This window comes from Sebastes fasciatus, chromosome 19 (genome assembly GCF_043250625.1).
Source record: "Sebastes fasciatus isolate fSebFas1 chromosome 19, fSebFas1.pri, whole genome shotgun sequence".
In the NCBI taxonomy this organism is placed as follows: Eukaryota; Metazoa; Chordata; class Actinopteri; order Perciformes; family Sebastidae; genus Sebastes; species Sebastes fasciatus.
In genome coordinates this window covers 26,416,155-26,439,329 of record NC_133813.1, presented here as the reverse complement: position 1 = coordinate 26,439,329, position 23,175 = coordinate 26,416,155, and the positions used below count along the sequence as shown (strand labels likewise).

Sequence of the window (23,175 nt, the reverse complement as noted above, 5' to 3'; positions counted from 1 at the left end):
GTTATGTTATTAGGGTATGTGTTATTAGGGTTATGTTATGTATATATAAGGTTATTAGGGTTATGTTATTAGGGTTATGTTATGTATATATAGGGTTATTAGGGTTATGTTATTGGGGTTATGTTATGTAAATATAAGGTTATTAGGGTTATGTTATGTATGTATAAGGTTATTAGGGTTATGTTATGTATGTATAAGGTTATTAGGGTTATGTTATTAGGGTTATGTTATTAGGGTTATGTTTTTAGGGTATGGGTTTTAGGGGTATGTGTTGCCTTATTGTGAGAAGTGAAATCCCAGAGGTTCACGTTCATTCTGGTGAACTCGAGGGGCGGAGACATACTGGAAGACAACAGGGACAACAGGGAGGGCGGGACAGTCAAACCGGAAACCTCTGATTCGTCAGAATGCTTGACAGACAAGTTATCTGATAAATCAGCAAACAGGTCTGTGTTCAGTGAGCATTGAAGCTGATCCGTACAGTGTAGCCGGGTTAGAGTCGAGGCTCCACAGAGAGGCCGCGGGTCCATCACTGTGCTGTCAGATCTTCTCACTGTTGCGACATCAGGCTCCGCTGACGGGAAGTGGGAGGTCCTACCGGGTCCGGTCCTACCCTAAGGCCTATTGAAGGAGGCTAGGACACGCGTCATATCTTCGGGGTATGACACATGCGCAGTCAAATCTGGTCGGCCCTCGCAGAAATTGAGCCAATCGCAACACACGACCGCAGCTTCAGTTACATTGCGCATGTGTCATACCACTCACCCCAAGACCGATGTCTGCCCGTGACCCAACCTCCTTTCATAGGCCTTGTTCTACCACAGAACCACACTGGCACGGTAGTGACGCAAATGAAACATAAAGACAGGTTGTTAGTAAAACATAAAGATGGTATCGATCTAACAGCGGTCACACAGGGAGAACAGTGAAGCCAGGTAGGTAAGTAATGCTGATCTTTATTAAACTAAGTAATACTCATCTTTAGTAACATGAGTAATAACCTGTGCGGAAACAACATGGCGTTAGCAGGGTTAGCTCCTCCATAACGCAGGCCTACGTGGTTAGTTAGCCACACGCTACCACCGTCTGTCTGGGCTGCTTTACGGTAGTCAGCTAACAACGTGAGTAATAATAATAATCATATTATTCTGTAGCGTTAACCTCAGTATGTCAGCATGATGATTAGAGAACAGATGAGGTGGAAACATTAACATGCTCAGATCTGATCAACAACCGATTAGTCTGCCTCGACGTGACATCCAGGACTTGTTAGAGACTTTTAAAGTTTGTAATGTTTTGGACCTTTTTTCCTCCAGTCTGACTGTGTGTTTGTGTGTTTGTGTTCCCGGTTAGTCATCATCATGGTGTCCGGAGGAGCTCTCCAGCTGCTGCTGGCAGCCTGCCTCGCCTCAGCTCTAACGGTCCCTGCTAGAGGAGGTCAGTACCCTGTTACAGCTTAAAGGTTCCATATCATGCTCATTTTCAGGTTCATACTTGTATTTTGTGTTTCTACTAGAACATGTTTACTTGCTGTAATGTTCAAAAAACACATTATTTTCCTCATACTGTCTGCCTGAATATACCTGTATTCACCCTCTGTCTGAAATGCTCCGTTTTAGTGTATTTCAATGGAATTGCAGCGGAATTGCGTTGCTAGGCAACAGCTTGGGTCCATGTTTACTTCCTGTCAGCTGATGTTATTTACATACACTGCACCAGGAAATAAACTGGGACACATTTAGTATGTTTACGTTCAAAACCGTGTAAATATGTATATTTGTGACATCACAAATGGACAGAAATCCTAAAGGCTTGTTTCAAACGCGCAATTTTTGAATACGGTCTGTGTATATTTCTCCGTATATTGAGCGTTTTGATAGTTTATCAGTGTATATATATATAGCACTTAAACCTGCTTTATAATATAAAAGACATGAAAATCTCACTTTTTACAATATGGGACCTTAAACATTGACTCTATGTATTTATTTATTTCTCTAAATCACTGTCTGCATTTTAAATGTCACATCTGCTGCTGCCTTGGTGAGGACACAATGACCTAACGTTACCATTAACATCTTTTTTACATGTCACAGCAGGGAAACAGGTGGAACTAATAACATTAATAATGGCTGCATTCAACTTAGATGCTTCAATTCAAGGGCTCTGGCATTGTACATGTAGGCTCACTGGCATGGCACATGGAACCATTGTTAATAGCCTAGAGCCTGCTGTTAGTTACATCAGTCAGTACAGTATGTCTGCCTTGAAGACAGCATTTAACCATACACCCTGTGGAGTAACCAAACAAGGAGTGGTCTATAGAACAACTTTATCCAGTGGGTCCTCCCCCAGAAAAAAAAGGATTTTAATAAGATGCTCTAATTTTCTCTGTGCTTTGATCATGTTCCAAACTATTTACACATTATAATTATAATGGCTATCATGATTACTTCAATCATTCTGCCAGAAAAGTGGTCAATATACATGAGAAAAAGCTTCTTACTCTCGGCATGTTTAACTGCCCTACTAAACTCCACATGTTAGTAGATCTATGGCCCATTATTCATGGCACTGTCAACAGATAGCATCTATCTATCTATCTATCTATCACACACTAGGGTGAGTTTGATTCTGAACATTGAATTATAGTGTATCTTGTTTTGTTGATCTTCAAAAGATGACAGAAAAAGGTAGCGCCAGTAAGTGTGCAGGCGTTACCGTTTTCTTCCTTTGACGCTGTTTTCTGATGCACCTACATGATGTTACTCTCCTTCAGCTTGGGAAAGTGACAACCATTTGGTGATAGCCCCACAGTCTCCAGTGCTAGAGATTGGGACTAACTTCTCGGCGACATGCATGATCATCAACACAGCTGAAGTTACAGCAGATGACCTCTACTGGAATCTGTCTAAGACGACGATACCCAAAGAACAGTACACCAAGATCAACGGATCAGCTCTCAGTGTCACTTTCCTCGTCACCGGTGAAAATTCAGAATGGTTATTTTGCCTCTGCAAGAAAGTGTCGCCCCACCTCGCCCTGAACAAAGGCAAATTTATTCACGGGATCTTCCTTACCAAGCTCTGTAAGTTTTTGTTGTCAGAACTTAAAACCTATAACCCGCTGTATTTAATGCTTATCGGTTTGATCATTCTTTCTATTAATTGTGATCAGATTTTACTACAGACAGTTTTTAGAACTGTAAATGAGGGCAGATGTTGCAGTTATTACCCAAACTGTCTGCTCTAAACATCCCTGGGATCGCACAGCCCCACACCCTGTTTTAATTTTGACCTACTATAGTTGTGGGCAAATATAAATTCATATAGTATTTCCAGTGTGTTTTGTTGTTTTGACTTTCTGTGGCTAACGAAGAACAATGTAGGCTGAATCTGAGCTTAAAACAACCTGAGCAAATATGTATAAGATAAGATATACTTTTATTGTCCCCGTGGGGACATTTTTCCTGGACTATATATATATAGATATAGATATAGATATCCATATCTATATCTATATCTATATAGATATAGATATGCACTCACCGGCCACTTTATTAGGTACACCTTCTCAATTGCTTGTCAACACAAATGGCTAATCAGCCAATCACATGGCAAAAGAAAAGGACTTGCTGAAGAAAGGGGATTTAAGTGTCTTTGAATGTGGCATGGTTGTTGGTGCCAGATGGGCTGGTCTGAGTATTTCAAAAACTGCTGATCTACTGGGATTTTCACGCACAACCATCTCTAAGGTTTACAGAGAATGGTCCGAAAAAGAGAAAATATCCAGGGAGCGGCAGTTGTGTGGACGGAAATGCCTTGTTGATGTCAGAGGTCAGAGGAGAATGGGCAGAGTGGTTGGAGATGATAGAAAGGCAACAGTTACTCAAATAACCACTCGTTACAACCAAGGCATGCAGAATACCATCTCTGAACGCACAACATGTCCAACCTTGAAGCAGATGGGCTACAGCAGCAAAAGACCACCCGGTACTAGCAAGGTGTACCTAATAAAGTGGCCGGTGAGTGTATATAGATACTGTATATGTATACTGTATATAAGACGTGTGTGTGTTGTTTGTGTCAATGTCAGATCGTCCGGGGAAGCCTGAGAATCTGTCCTGTGAGGCAGTTCAGGTTCCAGGTTCAGATTACATCTCTACCACCTTGAGCTGTAAGTGGGATCCAGTAGGACGTCAAACCAAAGAAGACCCTACAACATACACACTGCACGTTGAGGTCCTCCCGGCGTGAGTATACGACCGAGATGTTTTTGCCTCATACCCTGTTCTGTTTAGAAGTTTATAATCAGTGGGCACATTTTGCCAACCTTTCTGTTTTGGTACATCCCAGCATGGTGGAATTAAGTGAAGCTGTTCAAATTGTTCTGTTATCGTCAAGGTGTTTTATTGCTGGTATGGAAGACTTGGTAATTTAACGTTTGTCATGGCTTATTGTAGTTTCTGATTTTTGAATATATTCATTTCTGTTTAGCCCCTTTCAAACACACTCTCACTCTGTAGACTGTCTGGCAGGCGATCAGAATAGATAAGACATTGTCACATTTGATTTCATTCCATAACACTTGCCTAATGGATTCAAAGTGTAGTTAGTACATAAGTGTATATCTGACATGATGCGATCTGTATCTGGATCAGGAAAACACATCTTACTGCAGGTGTAAATGCATGCATTCTGATTGGATCAGCCAGACCACCATCTGTCAATCAGACCATATCTGGAGGTGGTACAGCAGCAGTGTTTCTCTGAGGTTGACTGCTTTGGGGCAGCGGATGGAAACTTTGATATTTATCAGTTACTTTTGTAACTCTTCACATCGCCATAAATTAGATTCACCGCACAGCACTTATTTAAAAAGAAAAAAACGCTTTGCCTGTTCCTTCTGTTATTTGCTTCTTCTAAAACAGTGTTGAAGAACACCAGGAGTTGAGTTTTCATTCAAACTAAATTATGACTGATGTATTTTGTGTTAACGGACAAATTTAATCAGAGCACACAAGGCCAGATTGGCTCCTAAATTACCATATGATTTTTTTTAAAAGGAGTCCGGTGCAGTGCTCACTCTGCATACATTACATCACTTCTAGCAAACTTCACAGAGAACAACGAGGGTCTGTTTTAACTGAAGATTCTCTGGTCTAGCTCAGCTTAAAAACCCAGAAAACACTGAATCCGTCAGCATGTTCACTACCGAGCCCGTTTGTAACCGGTACAGACAACGTTATCTTCACTTCACCTGTCTCTCCTCGGGCTCAGCCCGCACTCGGTGAAACAGAGAGCAGAGGAGTTTTAGCAGCGGCATTCATAATTCTGCTTATAATATGAATATAGGGGAAACACTGACAGTTTGGCCATCCTGCTTGTCCTGCCAGCTAGTGGTGACACCAGGCTTTTTATCCACAGCCTGTGCAGCAGTGATGTACTGAGTCACTATAGTAACATGCATACATTCTAGCTGCTCGTGGCCAACAGACTTGTACCTTTGAACCCACAGAGGCCAGTGTAGCTAGGTTTTTCATCCTTCCAAAATCTAGTGTGGACGGGGTGTGTGAAGGTCGCATTCAATTCCATTCAACAAAATTGCCACGCACTCGAAAAAGGAAGTGATGTCATAAATGATGAAACTCTTGACGGTAATCGTCAGTGAAGCCACAGAGATAATTCAACTACAACCACTGCTCTCTTCCTTGGTGTTATTTCAAACCATCCCTACCGCTCTTCATCAACAGACAGATGAAGCCAGCAGCGTTACAGATTCCATGTCTGAGAGGGGCTCATATTTGTGTCATTCATGTCAAAGCATTGGATTCAATTTCTTTCATATAGCGTATTGTGAAAAGTGTTTAATTTGGAAGAATTCCATCTGTATGTATTGTTGTGTGGGCCTTGCTGTTGAGTTCCTCTAAATGGTATTAACATCTTTTGTCAACAGGACCTCGCCTTATAATGTGCCAACACCTAACAACAGAGCCGACGTGACGTTCCGGAATACTTTCCCCCATCATATGAATCTGGAGATCTGGGTGGAGGCACGCAATAAACTGGGAACAATACAGTCTGAGCATCTGAATGAAGATGCCAGCTGGTTTGGTAAGTTAAATGTTGTAATCTTGTATGAGTAGGGTCTGCATCTTTCTGTCTGCTTGTTCTAGTCTAAAACATGTACCTAAATGTGACAGTAATGATGATTGATGATCGCCATCTCGCATGTTCTTGACAAGTTGTTGTGTCTTTTTGTTGCAGTGAAAACAAACCCTCCATCAAATGTCAAAGTCATTTCAGAGAAGATTTTTCCCACATCCCTCCTGATAAACTGGACTCTCCCTATTCCCGAAGTATATGTGAAATTAACATATCAAATAAGATACTGCCCAAATGGATCTCAAAGTTGGACTTATGTAAGTAGCGTATGTTTGTCTCATTCTACCTCTCAGTCATTTCTCAAAGAGGTGGCACTAATGATATTAAGGCTGGTGGTTCCATTTAAGGGTCCCAGTTTTGTCAGTGAGCCTTCATGCTCAATAACACCTAGACTATATATGGCCATTAATTATTGTTATTATATTGTGGTCGATGCATTTACAACTAAATATGGGACCTGTATTATTACCACCAGTAACCATCGCAGGTGCCGGCACATCAACCGGGACTGGAATCTTAAGGACTATAACTTTAATGTTTAATATTAGTTGACAAAATCAATAAAAGATGATGTGTTCAATGTCCTTTAGGTACCTCTTGCGGACACTCGTGGACAAATACAATCCTTCAGACTCCAGAAACTTCAGCCAGACACAGTATATGTCACTCAGGTTCGCTGCAAACACCATAAGGAGGGCCACGGTCACTGGAGCGACTGGAGTACCAACGCTACCAAGAGAACACCAGAGGACCGTGAGTTTTATGGCTTTCACTAAGCATTTGACCCCCAAATACAACATGGCATTCAAAGACAATTGATGGACTTTTGATAAATGTATTGTTTAATATCTGTTATACCTGACGGACACAATATGAGTCCTGAGTCGTTGAGACCTTCCTTGCACTCAGTCAGTACTTAAAGCACTGACGTCAGTGTCTAATGAAGGTGTGCACTGTGCACAAAGAAAGCACCACGTTTGGCTCGACTGCCACAGTGTGCAGGCAGGTGTATGACAATTTGTACAAATGTTTTTTCAGCCCCAAGTGCAACGGCAAAACTATTTAAAATGTGAATTTACATGGTGAGAAGAGTCTGCCCAGCCCACTTTAATGTTGACTTGTAGATTTGGAAGAGATAGCGTGAGGAGTTTCCTTTTTGTTCTTTTGATAAACTAAAAGATTTTGTTTCCTTTTTTTTTCTCTTTGGCCTAGGACCAACAGGTAAACCGGATTTATGGAGAACCGCTGCTGAGGGTGACAGCATAAATGACCGACGGGTGCAGATTATTAGTAAGGTAAATACCCACATCACGGTAAAAAAAACTGTCACACCTAATGATACTAATATTACTGTTTGCATTGGAAAACATAAAACACCAAAATCAATAACATGTTAGAGAACATAATTAGTGATGCACCAATTCTAGTATCGGTTATCGGGTCCGATACTGTGCTCATGTACTCGTACTCACAAAACGGCTCCGATACAACGGCACCGATACCACTTTACAGCAGCGTGACGTTAACCTCTCGTCACCATCTTTCGGGTCCTATCACACATGCTTACGCCCCACGGGGCCGGGATCCCACCTCATGTGGTGCACGCCGGTCCTCACATTCATTGCGCCACGGGGTTTTGCTTGCATCCTCTGACTTGCACGTGCGTTAGACTCCTTTAGTCCGTGTTTCAAGATGGGTCGGGTGGGTTGCAGACATCGCCGCAGACCCCTGGCGCCTTTTACGTGGGTCGAGCCGCGCCCTGGGGGCACGACGCGGTTGGGGCGCACTAAGGACTGTCCGCACCGGTGACACCTTCGCCCCGAGCCTTTCCAAGCCGACCTAGAGCCGGTCGCGGCGCACCGCCTCGTATGCGGGATTCCCCAGCCTGCCGTGTGTCGCTCACACCCTCCAGCTGGCTGTTAACGAGGGACTTTTGGCACAGAGAAGTACTTTTATCGGTACTTGGTATCGGCGAGTATCCAAATGTAAGTACTTGTACTCGGTCTGAAAAAAGTGGTATCGGTGCATCCCTAAACAGAATACACTTCATCTAATGTTTTATCAAACAGTTTTCAGTAAAAGTCACATGACCAGTCACAGATGGTTGATATTAAAGATGAGATCATATCAGCTGTGTTGTCAGTTTCATCTCCGTACAGAGGCAGACTAGACTCAGGAAAAATTTGGAAAAGTCATGGAATTTCAGAATTCACGGAAAAATATTTTACAACAGATTATTTTAACACCGTTTGATGAATATCCATTTTTTCTTTTTAATCACGTAACGCTAGAGCAGACATCCGATCACTCAGGTATGATCTCACTAGGCCACAGTAGACATCCATTCTAGGTTGTGATGTGCACATGGACAATACATACCAGCCACACATACCATAAGTCCACACTGACTCCAGATTATCCTTTGGAACATGAGAGACGCAGCGCTGTGAGAGGACTCACTGTGGACTCATGTTACTCAGCTGCTGCCGCGGGTCCTTTCAGGCTCCTAGCTTGGTTTGCTTGGTTTGGTTTATCTTCAGTTATCCTTCATGTTACAGGGATTTTAGGTTAGCATTATAGTTTCACAGCACCCATCACCCACACCTCACTACTGACTACTGACTTTACACCCTTTATTGACCTTATTTGGCTTCAGTTGAATTATCTTTAATAAATTGACTTGCTTATTTAAACGGTTACTGTGTGGACTTCCCTTCTTTGTTATGCTCCTGAACGAGCTGGGCACAACAACGTCAGTATATTTATTAGAACTGTTTTTGTCGTGAACACTTTCGCACAGAACACAAATATTACGCGGCGAAAAAGCTTTATCAGTCGTCAGAACATGATCCATTTTTTGTGAGCTTTCGCACCGCGAATAAAGGCTTCAACCAATCACGTCGTGCAGAACGGACGTCGCGTCAAAACGTTAACTATAGGGTAGCCCACAAAAACTATTAAAAACACATGAAATGCATTTGGTTATATTTCACAGTATGACTCAGTGTCAGAGTTGTTTCAGCATGAACTCAAACACTCATTGTGTTGATGGAATGTGTTTTTATTTCGGAGGACAATGAAGTTCTGTTTAATAAAGGAGTGAACAATTTCAAATTGTGGGCCAGCCTTATCCTTTAAATGAACACACAGTGCATAATGGCATATAATTAATAGTAACCAAAACAATGTTATACCGACTGCTTTCTTTGCGGTAATTGCATCCCAGTTTGTTAAGGAAACATTGTTTCTGCAGAGTTGATGCTGAAAGGTAACATACAGTGTGTGATTTGTCCCGTCAGGATCCTGTGCCTGCCAACGGGAGGATATTATGGTTCGACGTAAAGATTCAAGGCCTGAAGGAGAATGTGAAGAATGGAAGTTTGGAGCCGGAGAGATTCAACAGGTCAGACAGCTCAGACAGAGGCTCCATCACTGTCCTTAAACAGATTCAGCTGGCTGACAAGAAGTCTGTTAAAGTGGTCGTCACCGCTGTCAATTCTGTGGGGAAATCTACCGAGGCGTCGTTGGTCGTCTCACAAAGAGAACATGGTAGGTGTCCACGGCGACTCTGAGCTATAGGCCGCACTCTAAAGCAGGTATGGGCAAACTACGGCCATTGGGCTTTTCAATCCGGCCCGTCGAATATTGGTACAAAATTGTCCAAATTATAGTAAAGACCGCATTCATTTTGCCTTTTTCCTGCAATACCCGGCAGGTATTTACTGTTTTTCCCTTAAACCTCTGTGCGCAGTAGGTGGGATTGGTTTAGAATTGCCACAACCAAACTGACACCAAACTTTGATGCACTGGCAAAAAAGGGTGACCAACGACACTGTTCCCACTGAAATTAAATGTAAGTTTTCTTTACTATTTAGTTAATGGCTTTTACTTGTAATTTATAGTAGTTCACACAAACACTCTCCATCCATCCGATACTGGCCCGGCCCGTCTGTCAAATTTTAAAACTCATTGTGGCCCCTGAGCCAAAAAGTTTGCCCACCCCTGCTCTAAAGGCTCACCTGCAATGTATAATCTAAACCACTGCATGTATCATGTTCAATGCTGCAACACTGTACACCACTGCCATATGTCGTATCTAGCACTAGGGATGTCACGGTACCAGAAATCTAGTAGTTGATACCAATACCAGTGAATTTCCACGATTCTCGATACCAAATTCGAACAAAAACAACAATAAATCCCCTGTAATTCAACACGTACTCTTTTATTAAAAACATTTGAACATTACAATAAACAGAGGCATGTAGCCTTTAAGTAATAAATAAAAAGAATTGACCCATTTTGTTCATTTTGGCGTATCGGCGGCATGCTATCAATCGATAGTCAGACGACGGACGCTACATACTGACAGTGAACGCATCTGGTCCATCAGCTCAGAGTAGTAGGAGCAGGAGGCAGAGGATTTGTTGTCAAAGTGAAAAACAAACGCACCTATTTTGCAATATTTCACGTTTATCTCAATGCTATAAGGGAACCATAACGTTAATGAGGTAATCGCCGCGAGGTGGACGAAGCCGTCACAGCCGGTGTGCACAGAGCAGCGGTGCCAGGTAGACCCCGCAGCGGAGCCCCGCAGCAAAAGCGTACTGTAGAAAAAGAGTACCGTCACTTTTTTAGAATGTTGGCATCGACTTGGTACCAAAGTATCGGTTCTCCTGACATCCCTATCTAGCAGTAATACGGGCTCATCCCAGCTACCGTAAGGAATGACTCTAGTCTTTCTCTGAGGAGTTGTCGGTGGAAGAGGACCGTATTATTTGTTGAGCGGTAATGTCAATACCTGGACCTCAAGAAGTAATGCTGAACCATTTGGAAAAATATCTAATTGCGATTATTTTGGCTGATATTGCAATATTAGAGGGATCATTTCAACATTACTCTCATTTTCATTGAAAAACATATTGATTATGGTGTGATTGTTGCGGGATCTGTACCAAACAAAGATGTTTTCTTAAGCCTGTTGAATATGATGTGTAGGCCAGGACATCTCTGCAGCACCACCATATTTCATCTCAAATGGTATTTTGACTCACATTTAGCCTACAACCAATATTGCGATTTTGATAAAATAGTGATTAATTGTGCAGCCCTATCAAGAAGCCACAGCGCCAGCAGTATAAACATATGCTGGTGAGGAGGAGTGTAGCAGGGGGTACATCATATTAATAAACAAGACAAAAAGACTCCTGAATCCAGGGCAGTGCTCCAAATCCATGTTTCCTTCAACCTGGGCTATGTTATTAAGAACTGTTTGAGTTTTATGTCTTCATTTTCAAGTGGAGAGTAGAGAGAGATGACAGGAAATGAGAGGAGAGAGAGAGAGATGGGGGTATGACATGCAACAAAGGTTCCCAGCTGGACAGGAAACCGAGGACGGCCTTAACTCCCGGAGACCGTCAGGGTGCCCCTAACAAAAATAGAAACGCTTTTACTGTGACCAGCCCGAGGCACACCTGTGTAATAATCATGCTGTTGAATCAGTATCTTGATATGCCACACCTGTCAGGAGGATAGGAGAAGTGCTTACTGACGATGTTTTTGACCAATTTGTGACTGCAATTTGAGAGAAATTAGATTTTTAGGTCTTTTATTTCAACTCGGGAGAAAAAGCAGAAGTGTTGGGTTTCTATTTTTGTTCAGTGTTTGTTCTCCAATTGACATGCATGATAGAACACCATATCCTGCTGTACCACATGGCAGACTTAATGAAGCGATTCTCAAAGCTTACCACAACACACCATCAGTCCAGAGCAGAGACTACAGCTGTTTGTCTGAGAGCAGCCGAGCTTTCGGCAGTAGGCTGGACTATAGTCTGCTGCTGCGTCTTGTCTCATCACGTGCAAATAGACACCTGTGAATGCTCTCTGAGTAATAATGTGATATCAAATGTGTGTGTGTGTTCCAGAGTTTCCCCCAGTTGAAGGGCTGAAGGTGTGGCCCCATGGAGGCCAGCTGTGGCTGCAATGGAAACTCTCCAACAGTTCGGCTCTGTCGGAGTACGTGGTGGAGTGGGTTAGTGGCGGTCAGATTGACTGGCAGAGGGTGGACAGAAACATCAATGGCACTGCCATTAAAGGTAATCTCTCTCCTCTAAACAGAAGGAACTGAGTGGAGTTTGTGATAGGAGTTCCATTAAAGGGATATTTCACCCAAAATATGTCCTCTCTGAGAATGAACCACTCGCCCTCTGTAGATGTGTAAAGTGGCTCTAAAAAGCTGTGTACTTTGATCTATGGTGGAGAGTGGACTGTGGTCAGCTTGGATGTACACAGTTGCAATAGATTCCAACAATAAGTTGTCCTAGTTTTCAGTCTGAACATTCATAGAAACTTGTCAAACCATTTGTTGAGCATGAACCATCCAAACACTCAACCCAAACCCCCTGCTGGTGTCTCAGTCCCCGTGCTTCCTATAAATACAACAGGACATGTTGGGAGTGTACTCCTGTATATCAGGGAATGAAAATGGAAGCACTCAGTAATGCTGCCTTGAATCAAGCTATGTTAGAGGAACGTGACATGCCTCTAGGTACCTCAATAGAAAACACCGTTGATTGAGATAAGACACATTGGACCTGTTTAGAGGTGGGAACATGAACTTTCTGTGATATTGGAAATTTGATTTAATCGTAACATGCAGGTAATTATGGAGGATGGAACCTGTCAAAATCAAAAATAAATAAATAAATGATTGATTGACTCGATAAATGTAGCGAAAATAATATTACAAATAAATGTGGACATTAATTAACTGATAAAATGTGACATAAATGGATATTTTTCTTTTAATTTGCTTCTTGAAATTTGATTTATTTTTGCATTTCTCTTTTATTTATTTTAAAGAAATTTTTTTTAAACTATATTGACTCACGTAGCTGGATCGGGTATCGGTGACGATGGGGCCAATTTCAATTCTGTTTTTTTCTTATATACATTATATAGTGGAAAAGAATACAGAAATAAGTAAGGGGAAATGCTGCACAAATCAATAAATAAATACATGTAAAAATAAATTTAAAATAAATAAAAATGATTTGCAAAATAAAAAAAATTAATACATTTAAAAGTCAATATAAATAAATAAAAGGGGAAATTTAATAGTAAAGTAGATAGGGGAATTAATACAAAGGTAAATAAATAAGGAAGCAAATTAAGACAGAAATATCAATTTATGTCAAATTGTATCAATTAATTAAAGGCTACATTTGGTACATTTAATGGCATATTTAGTTATTTATTGAGTCATTGATTTATTGATTTATTCATTTTTTATCCGTTCTTGATAGATAATGAGTTTATTTGAATGAATGGGCTTCTAATTTTTTTTCATCACGGTGGTGTTGTTTTTAGTGCACGTCTGCACTGCGTTACCTCTGTGAAAATGTGTTAATGACAGACGGAGTCACCTTTGAAGCCTACAGAGTGAGTCATACTCAAAAGCTAGGTTTGGGTGGAATATGACTTTACTGAAACTCTAAATCTATAGGTTTTAAAAGAGTCTACATGCTTTACACTAAACTAACATTAAATTTAACTCTTGGTCTCAATGTCAAATCTAGGCAACCTGGAGAAGTTTGTTTGCTACAACGTGTCCGTGTATCCGATATACTCTGGACGGATCGGGAAGCCAGCAAGGACAGAAGCCTACCTGGAGCAAGCAGGTACGATAACACACTGATCACTGACTAGCTGTCGGTAGTAAACCATCGTATTGTGAAGTATTGTGAATATTAAAAGCAGGCCAAATTTGAATTATAAAAATATAATTTGCAGACACAAACATTCATTCTTTTATGGTGTCTGAGAGACTGTGCAGTATAATCAGCAGCTCTTTCATTCCATGTTCGTCTCTGTTCAGTGAAACTGTGCAACAGTGTCCTCTGGCTGCAGCAAATGTTTCAGATGCACGGAAACATCAAATCTGAGTGGGGCACAACAATTGATAGATAATTGATTATTTGACCAATTGTTAATTTCAGTTTTCGAGTTGTTGATTTCAACTAGTTCCTCCAGAGATGTTGCCAAAAATCATCAGTATAAAGTCGTCTACTGTATATTTGAATCATAGACTTTGTGGACTGCGGTTTTGAAGCCTTGTGTTCGGCATTGTGACCGTCACCATCTTGGTTTTTGGCCGTCTTGGTTTTTTTACAACCAGAAGTGAGACGAGAGAGTGGAGCTAAGAACAACTGAACACTGAATAAGACATTTTCGGGCAACCATAAAGGTTCTAATTAACTTTCATGAACAGAAAACACACTGTGAAAGGGTTAAAGTTGTAAGAAGAAAACACAGACAACTACCAGACCGGACAACGCCGTGGTAGCGACCTGTCAATCACAAGGTAGCCCCGCCCTAAAGCATCCCCTGCTTTATGGTCTATCTGACTCTAAATGGGACCATCATTTACTAAATGAACATCATGCTGTAAACAGGAAGGCAATCCAGGCACTCCAAAATATCAAAAAAGGAAGAGAATATATTAAAAAGCCTTTATTGTCGTGGCTAAATCATTTAAAAAGCCAACATGTTTCGACCACTGTAGGTCTTCGTCAGGGCTTACAGACAAACAGACAAGGCAGATGTGGCCTCACCTGTATGGTATCAACAACCAATGGGAGGCAGTCACATGATCATCATAATATTACAAAATGTAACAAAATATCAACGGGATAACACAGAAACATGTAATTCATGTCCTTCATTAATGAAACAACTCCTACTTTGCAACAGAGGCTGTTAAGCAAACATGGGAGCCTATACAGAAAAAGAAAAGTATATATAATGTTTTTAGTATTTATTATTACTCACAGAAAACATGTAAAATCTATATCCTCATTAAGACCAGGATACTTTAAGGCATCCAGTCGATGGATCCAAAAAGTCTCCCTCTGGTAAAGTTTTTGTAACCTGTGTCCCCCTGACCAGCGGTTTAATATGTTCAATGCCCTCTATGCATAACAAGGAATCATTAGCACCGTGATACTCATTAAAGTGTCTAGCCGTGGGGGGGGGGTAGTTGCGATTCCTGACACCGATGAACATCATGCTGTATTGAAGAAGACTTGAAACTAACGACTGAGACCATAAACTCATGTTTACAATGTTTACTGAGATAATAAATCAAGAGAGAAGTAGGCTCATTTTCTCATAGACTTCTATACAACCAGAGGAGTCGCCCCCTGCTGGCTGGTAGAGAGAATACAGGTTTAAGACACTTTCGCATTAGCTTCACTTCTCAGACCATTTGAATTCAGTTCCAGTTGTATGATGAGCATACATGATGTTGCTGTGTTGGTTGCAGCTCCGTTGGAAGTCCCCTCCATCAGACTGAATGGTAAACCAGGACGTAGCGAGGCGAAGCTGGAGTGGGAGGAGATTCCCCAAATCAGTCTGCGAGGCTTCATCACAAACTACACCATCTTCTACAAATGTGGAACTGAAACACACGGTATGTCGTTTTTTACACTTCCAGCTGGACGTGGTTATCCTGACAGAACCCCGACTGCCATCTTTAGTTGCTGATTTCTGTTTTGCTCATTTGCAGAAATAATCGTGCCAGGTAACGCCATGTCATACACTCTGAAGTCACTGACAGGCAACACCAAGTATGACACCTGGATCAGGGCTTCAACCGTCCGAGGCTCAACCAACAGCAGCAGTCACTCCTTCACCACTCTGAAATATGGTGAGTGATAACACGATGTTCCATAGAGATATTAGACTGTGAAACAATATCAGAAGCATCCAGCATACTGATACTGCTCAGTGATACCTCAACAACAAAATCTAAAACATTTCACAATAATTCAAGTTTAGAGGAAAAGTGTCCGAATATTATGAGGAAAATAAGCTTTAATATTTCTTTACAAATGAATTCATAATACGATGAGGAAAATGTAATACTACAAGAATTTTTTTTTTTGTGGATTGGGTTGGAATTGTTGGCATTTGCATAAACAGGATGTGTCAAAATGAGGGATGTAGAGGATCTGAGGCCCGTACTACAAGCGAGTTCAACATACCCAGGGTGTCTTCTCGTTATCTGATTTAACTAACCCTAACAAACGAGATCCCGCTAAGCGGTCCTACGGAGGTGGTTATCAACTCAGTAAATTAACCCAGGGTTTCTCCGTCTGGCTGTGAAACGGGGCGGTGTTTGCAGCATCTGACCAATCACTAACATGGACAAGTCTTCTGTCATTCAGAGCGGCTCATTTTACAAAGGAAGAGTAAACTGTAATATTAGACAAATACGAAGAAGTTAAACACTTAATCCAGACTAAAAGTAACACAGTTGAAGCTGCCAAATGCAGGAAGGACAGCTGGCAAAAGAAAAAAATCCTCATGTGTAAATGAACAGATTTATTAATTTAACAGAACACTCAAAAGTCAGACATAGTCGTCCAGATATAAATAGCTTCAATAAATGTACACCTATTTATGCCCTTTAGTACATATGAGGCGTCCCCGTCAGCTGCGTCCCCGTCTCCGGCGGTGTGAAACGGACTCAAGACCAAGTCAAAAAATAAATATAGAAACATAATTCAAAGCTGTAAACACCCACAGCATAGCGATCTACCCCTGTAAGAAGTGATCCACCTTTGTAAGACGGAAAACCCTGAAGTTACCTCGCTAACGCCAAATCCTGCTTCGTAGTACAGACCACTGGTGAGGTTATATGACAAGCTGAAATACTGCTCCCTCTCAACCGCCTGTGGTGTTTAGTTCAGCAGCAGAGAACGCTTTGTTTTGTGATCTATTCCTTCCCAGACATGCACAAAAAGATTTTATTTAGCTGCACAAGACTGTTGTCGGTCCTCTAAATGTCCTCTGTGTTCCCCCCCCAGCGCCAGGAGAGATGGAGAGCATTGTGATCGGAGTGAGCCTCTGCTTTCTGTTCATTGTTCTCATGACCATGCTGCTCTGCGTCTACAAGAAAAATGTGTAAGTTCCACTTGAACACCTAAGCTGTTGCTCTCAGAGCGGGGTTTGAAGCTCACCATGAATGTGTCAGACGTGGTCCTATGAGCTGATTCATTTAGAGCACAGTGTGACTACGGACAGCGGTGAATAGTTCAGATACTCTGTGAATGAAGATGTTTGAAAGATGTTCTAGTGGTGTTCTAAGCTTTTGGATCCACGGCGGTTTCTAAGCTGATGTATAACCCTCGGTGTTTCCTCTCTTCTCACAGGATCAAGGAGAATTTTTGGCCTCAGATCCCCAACCCCGGAGAGAGCACCATTGGAACCTGGTCTCCTGATTATCCTTTGAAAGTGAGGACTTCTTTTTGATCTGACACACACGAGGGTGACAACATGAACAGTATTTAACATGTTGTCAACCAACAACCTTTAACAGTCTAACCTGTAGAAGGTTTGTTTGCCCAAAGCATTTTTTCTCCAGCTCCTTTTCATTAGTGCAGCCGACCCAGTAGCTCTGGGACCGACCGCCGCCACCTCACAGCAGTTAAAGGACACTATTAGTTTAATAACTTTGTCTACTCCGGTCCTGTTTGTGCTAGAGATGCACCGATACCACTTTTTTTCAGACCGAGTACAAGTTCTTACATGTGGGTACTCGCTGATACCGAGTACCGATACGAGTACTTCTCTGTGCCAAAAGACCCTCGTTAACAGCCAGCTGGAGGGTGTGAGCGACACACGGCAGGCTGGGGAGTCCCACATACGAGGCGGTGCGCCGCGACCGGCTCTAGGTCGGCTTGGAAAGGCTCGAGGCGAAGGTGGCTCGCGGCCGCAGCTTTACAGCGCTCCCCGCCCGGACCTCGCCGCACCGTGGACAAAAGGCCCGCTACGCCCTCTCTCCCTGCCAGGGACGGCCCCCTGCTCCCGGTGCGACTGTCGACCGGGGCGGACTGTGCTCGAGTCAGAGGGTGTAAGCAAAACCCCGTGGCGCAATGAAAGTGAGGGCCGGTGCGTGCCGGCTGAGGTGGGATCCCGGCCCAGCGGGGTCGGGCGCACCACCGTAAAGTGGTATCGGGGACGTTGTATAGGAGCCGTTTTACGAGTACGAGTACATGAGCACAGTATCGGACCCAATACCCGATACTGGTATCGGTATCGGTGCATCCCTAGTTTGTGCTGTTATGATCTATTTTCGGCTGATCTCTACTGGACAGGGAGAGTTTCAGAGATCACTGTAAAGCTTTGGAACAGATTAACCATTGTTATGTACTGATACTCACTGCTCAGCCTTTAGAGCATCTTCCTTTTTAAAAGGTGCTAATAAAACACACCGACCTCTAGTTTCACGATGGTAAGCTGACAGCCAATAATGCCGTGGCAGTGTGTGTCATTATGAGAAAGATAAATTTCTAATGTTCACTTAGTGCTGAAACTGTTTCGACTGCTTCAACCGTGTGATCATTGCATCGTGTTAAACTGACAGGTGTTTCTAACCCAGTCTTTGAAATCAGAGAGGGTAGACTGTGAAGTCTCTATAGAAAAACTCTAAGCATATTATTCAGGGCCTGAAATGTTAAGTACATGTTTATGTCGGAGTACGTGATTATGCCCTCCGTTACATTTTTCATATAGTCCCGCTGAATACTGGAGCACATCTCCTGTCGTCTCCTTGGGATAAATGGTTATTTTGATGCACGCCGATACAGACATGTTTCCTTCTTCTCACCACACCGTCACTGCTCTTTCTGTTGGCCACATACCACATCTGATTCTAATTAGACTTTCCTCTTCAACTTGTCCTCTACAGGCAGAGACGCCAAAGGAGAACTGTCTGTCTGGCATCAGCGTGCTCGATGTGGATGTGTGCGACGGCAAATGTGTGTTTGAGGAGGACAAGACCAGTCTGCCTCTGAAGAAGGACAAGTATCTGTCCGAGGAGCACAGCAGCGGCATCGGCGGCTCCTCCTGCATGTCTTCACCTCGCCAGAGCGTGTCCGACAGCGACGAGGGCGGCGACATGGCCGACACCACGGCCAGCACCGTTCAGTACTCCTCGGTGGTGGCCTCCAACGGCTACAAGGGTCAGACCCCCAACTCCCAACCCCAGCAGGCTATTTTTTCGCGGTCCGAGTCCACGCAGCCCCTGCTAGACTCTGAGGAGAACCCAGACATGATGCTGCAGGAGGGCAGCAGACAGTCCCAGCGTTTCCCCCGACAGCCGTGCTTCACAGCAGGGAAGGGAGACGGCACGAACACCGCTGACATCCACCAGCTGGAGATGGAGCAGCAGGAGGTGCTGGAGCCTCTGGACTTCTGTCCCCTGGAGGAGGACTCTGAGCAGATGACGCCTACAGACGGCCAGTCGGCAGCGCCGGGCTCCAGCTACAAGCCTCAGCTGGGTGGCTACAGGCCACAGTGAGAACACAGACAGACCTATAGATGTGTCATCTATGTGAATAGTTCTGTGCCTTTTGTTAGAGTGGCAATAGACAAATTTTTTTCTCTTGAACTTCTCATTATGAAGTAAATGTTGATCACATAATGTAACGGCTGTAGAGTAACGACACCATCAGCGTTTCCATTGGTTCCCTCGCTTTCACTACGCAAGTCTTTCTGAACTGGGCACCATCTCTCCCGGGAAAATGAAGGCTCAATTTACGGCACATAGGAAGTGCATCAACCAAAAACAGGAAGAGGATAGCGCTTTTTTTCCCCCCAGAGGGGAGGGAAAGACCCCCACGCTGTGGACGGTGATTACTCTACACTGAGTAGTACTGGGAATCAATCACGGGGGTGTCTCTGTGACCGGAGGAGCACTGACGGCACGCTGCAGGTTGAGTCATCTACCGTCGGAATTTTGCGTTTTCCTTTACAAATAAATAAAAAGATTTCCACCATAAATTGGTGCATAAAAATTCACCAGAATGCAGGAAATGTGATGCTCTGCCTCCAGCTCTCCCTGCAAGAGAGTCCAACAGCATCTCCAGCCCAGACAAGCTTGCTGGGTTTAGTCCAATCAGAATGGCTCATTTATAAACATCCCTCCCCTTTACTTACGGTGACCGGACGTCCCGGTTTGTCCGGGACAGTCCCTGTTTCAAGCTGACGTGTCCCGAGTCCCGACACACATCTGTAAAACACTCAAATGTTCCGGTTTTCAACAGTCACTAACAAATTGTCCCGGTTTTCACTACAATTAAAATAATAATATTATACTCACATAGACGTTTATCATGTTCCACTCATTAATTAATTTGTGCGCATGAGATAAGTATACAGAGAGGCAGCACAGCGCACCGCTGCAGTCTCTATAGAGAGTGATGTTACACGTGGTCAAGCCACAATTACACACGGACACAACAGATATCCGCTGGTTACATTAAGTGTAGTTTTGATCCACAGAACCCTCAGTGCTTATGTGCACTTCAAACGTGTCGTTTTGATTAATTATTCTACACAGTTCCTTCTGCGCATCGCTTATAACTCTTTCAGGACCGTCCGTTTCATCTTTCACCCGGACGGTGTCTCCATCCTGGCCAAAATGTCGTCTGAACTCCACAATTATAATTATAATAGCCTGAGACGAAACAAGTTGAAAAATAATTTACGGAGGTCCAGACAACAACACGTTTCCTCTGAGGGAAACTCTCTACAGGACTCCCAAACTGTCAGTGGGTCATGAGGTGGATAGTCCTGTGATTAAAGGGAGAGAAAGTGAATGTGATAAATCATGATTGTCACAGCCTCTAATGCACCCCCCCTATAATGATACCTTCTTTCTGACACCATTCCATGCTCAAATGTGCCACAGGTGTACCAAGTTCGCCATCCTGATGGCGTACTTGGTACTTGCTACTTGCTAAGCCTATGGTGCGTGCATATTAGCGCGTGCCCGTGCGCGCGTGGACGCGCATGCATGAATGTGCGGTACACTTAAGTGTCCCGGTTTGGGGGTTTGAAAATATGGTCACCCTACCTTTACTGTCTGTAGTTGAGACCTTTTGATGAGAATTGATCATTGTTGTTGGGTGAGGGGAAATATAAGATATATCTCTCACGATTAATCGGCTAGTGGACTACTTTTTGTGAGTAGTCGACGACTGCTAAAATGCAGCAGACTGGATGGCCTAGTAGGCTCTGAGGAACACGGGATGTGATCTGAATGTCTTTGTGACTGCGGCACCAACATGTTAGGGGTGGGGTGGAAGTTAAAAAGTTGTCTATTGCCACTTTAATGTCAAATGTTCATTTCATTGTTTGAAGCAGTATGTCTTTTACACTTCAGTATAAATAGTTTGGGATGCTTTGGGAGAGGACTGTATAATATGTAATTGGAGCTTGTAATTGCGGTAATTTGCTAGCTTTGCACTCACATGGATAAACTGACACAGCCACATCTTTATAGTCAAATAATGCCCAAAACATACTCGACACATTTATGAACAGTAAAATGTCACATGTCGCGTTTTCAAAATGTCTCCTGAAATGTGAAACAAGTGTGGAGCAGAGTTTCAGGAGTGAAGGGTTTCTACAGCAGGCAGATCCAGGATGTTTCAGTCTGAGCAGCCTCCTGCTGTAGCGCCCTCCTGTGGACGGGTTTGACCTCTGCATGGATGTTACATTCACTACCTGAGCATTGGATGTTTTCAGTTTAAGTATATACAGTGCACATGAATGTAATCAAGTAAGTTCACACTGACATGAACATGATGTCAGTGCATGTTCAATAAAAAACTTTAACTGCCTTGAAAACTGAAAAAAAGCAAAAATGGAATACATATATTCTTGCTCATGTGACATAATTTAGTTTAAAGATCACTCCACTCACTGTTTTATTTGTTTATGTAAGGTCTTTAATGTTCATTTCATTTATAGAAGCAACAGGAGCTCCAGTTCAGCTCCAGATTTAACATTGGTTACAGTGTTCCTACACCACCCCCCCTCTCACCACAGTCTGTTCCAGAGCAAGTGTTATCTCTTCATTTCTCCTCACCTTCATCTCATCAGTGTTCAAACGTCATCTAGAATGTGCTCTGGTCCTGTGCTCTGATCACACTCACCTCATACTGAATGTCACTTTCTACTAATATCAGCTTGATGAGTAATTATTGGGAAGTGGCCTGACAACGTGATCTGGATGAGACCTGGTTCTTCATGGCTTCACTGCTCTGGAGCTCTGGACAGAAGCATTTAACAGAAAATACAACTGAAGGCAAAATACAGCCTGTCTGCAAAGTGTTACATCCATGGGATAAAGTAAATGTCATGTTATATATGAGGGACAAGATGTTGTGTTGTTGAGCACTATTTCAAAGAGGTCAAGAACTTCATCACATGCTGACAAAGGTTAAAGGTTTTCTCTGTTTTGGAATGCTCTAAATGATGTTCATTATTAAATATGAAATAAATGTTTTAATTGATATGTTGATGTCAGCTGGCATTATTGTGCTTAAGACTTATATAATTGTCTGACAAAGGATCTGGCTGCCTTTTTCCCACCAGGAAAAGAACAAAAAAAAAAAATGTCTGGAGCCGCAAAACATTATACAGCTTACACACAGCTTATAGTCTAAGTATATAGTATATACTGTAAGTCTAATGCAGTGAGGGCCAAAGTGCAAATGTACTACGGAGTATTAGGGCCACATTGAGGGAAAGAAAATCTGAGATTTCCAGAATAAAGTCATAATATTACGAGAAAAAAGTTGTAATATTACGAGAATAAAGTCATAACTTTACGAGAAAAAAAGTCGTAATATTACGAGAATAAAGTCATAACTATGATAAAAAAAAGTTGTAATATTACGAGAATAAAGTCATAACTTTACGATAAAAAAAAGTTGTAATATTACGAGAATAAAGTCATAACTTTACGATAAAAAAAAGTTGTAATATTACGAGAATAAAGTCATAACTTTACGAGAAAAAAAGTCGTAATATTACGAGAATAAAGTCCTAACTTTATGATAAAAAAAAGTTGTAATATTACGAGAATAAAGTCATAACTTTACGATAAAAAAAAGTTGTAATATTACGAGAATAAAGTCATAACTTTACGATAAAAA

At 42.4% G+C, this 23,175-nt stretch overlaps 1 protein-coding gene across 4 annotated transcripts; it reads left to right on the top strand.

Annotated features, from left to right (window-relative positions):
- The first annotated feature begins 798 nt into the window (after window positions 1–798).
- On the top strand, window positions 799–22,530 carry il6st (interleukin 6 cytokine family signal transduce). Of its 4 annotated transcripts, none has more exons than XM_074617994.1 (16): window positions 799–935; window positions 1,354–1,437; window positions 2,780–3,088; window positions 4,096–4,252; window positions 5,956–6,113; window positions 6,267–6,421; window positions 6,755–6,917; window positions 7,377–7,459; window positions 9,464–9,713; window positions 12,091–12,261; window positions 13,744–13,845; window positions 15,489–15,635; window positions 15,732–15,872; window positions 17,035–17,131; window positions 17,380–17,461; window positions 18,918–22,530. In XM_074617994.1, exons 2-16 carry the CDS (start codon window positions 1,362–1,364, stop codon window positions 19,527–19,529), a joined length of 2,703 nt encoding a protein of 900 aa, XP_074474095.1. In that variant the 5' UTR covers window positions 799–935; window positions 1,354–1,361; the 3' UTR covers window positions 19,530–22,530. The 4 variants fall into 4 exon arrangements, with proteins under 4 accessions (XP_074474095.1, XP_074474098.1, XP_074474094.1 ...); XM_074617993.1 differs by having other exon boundaries at window positions 802–939; XM_074617997.1 differs by lacking the exon at window positions 2,780–3,088.
- Window positions 22,531–23,175: the final 645 nt, after the last annotated feature.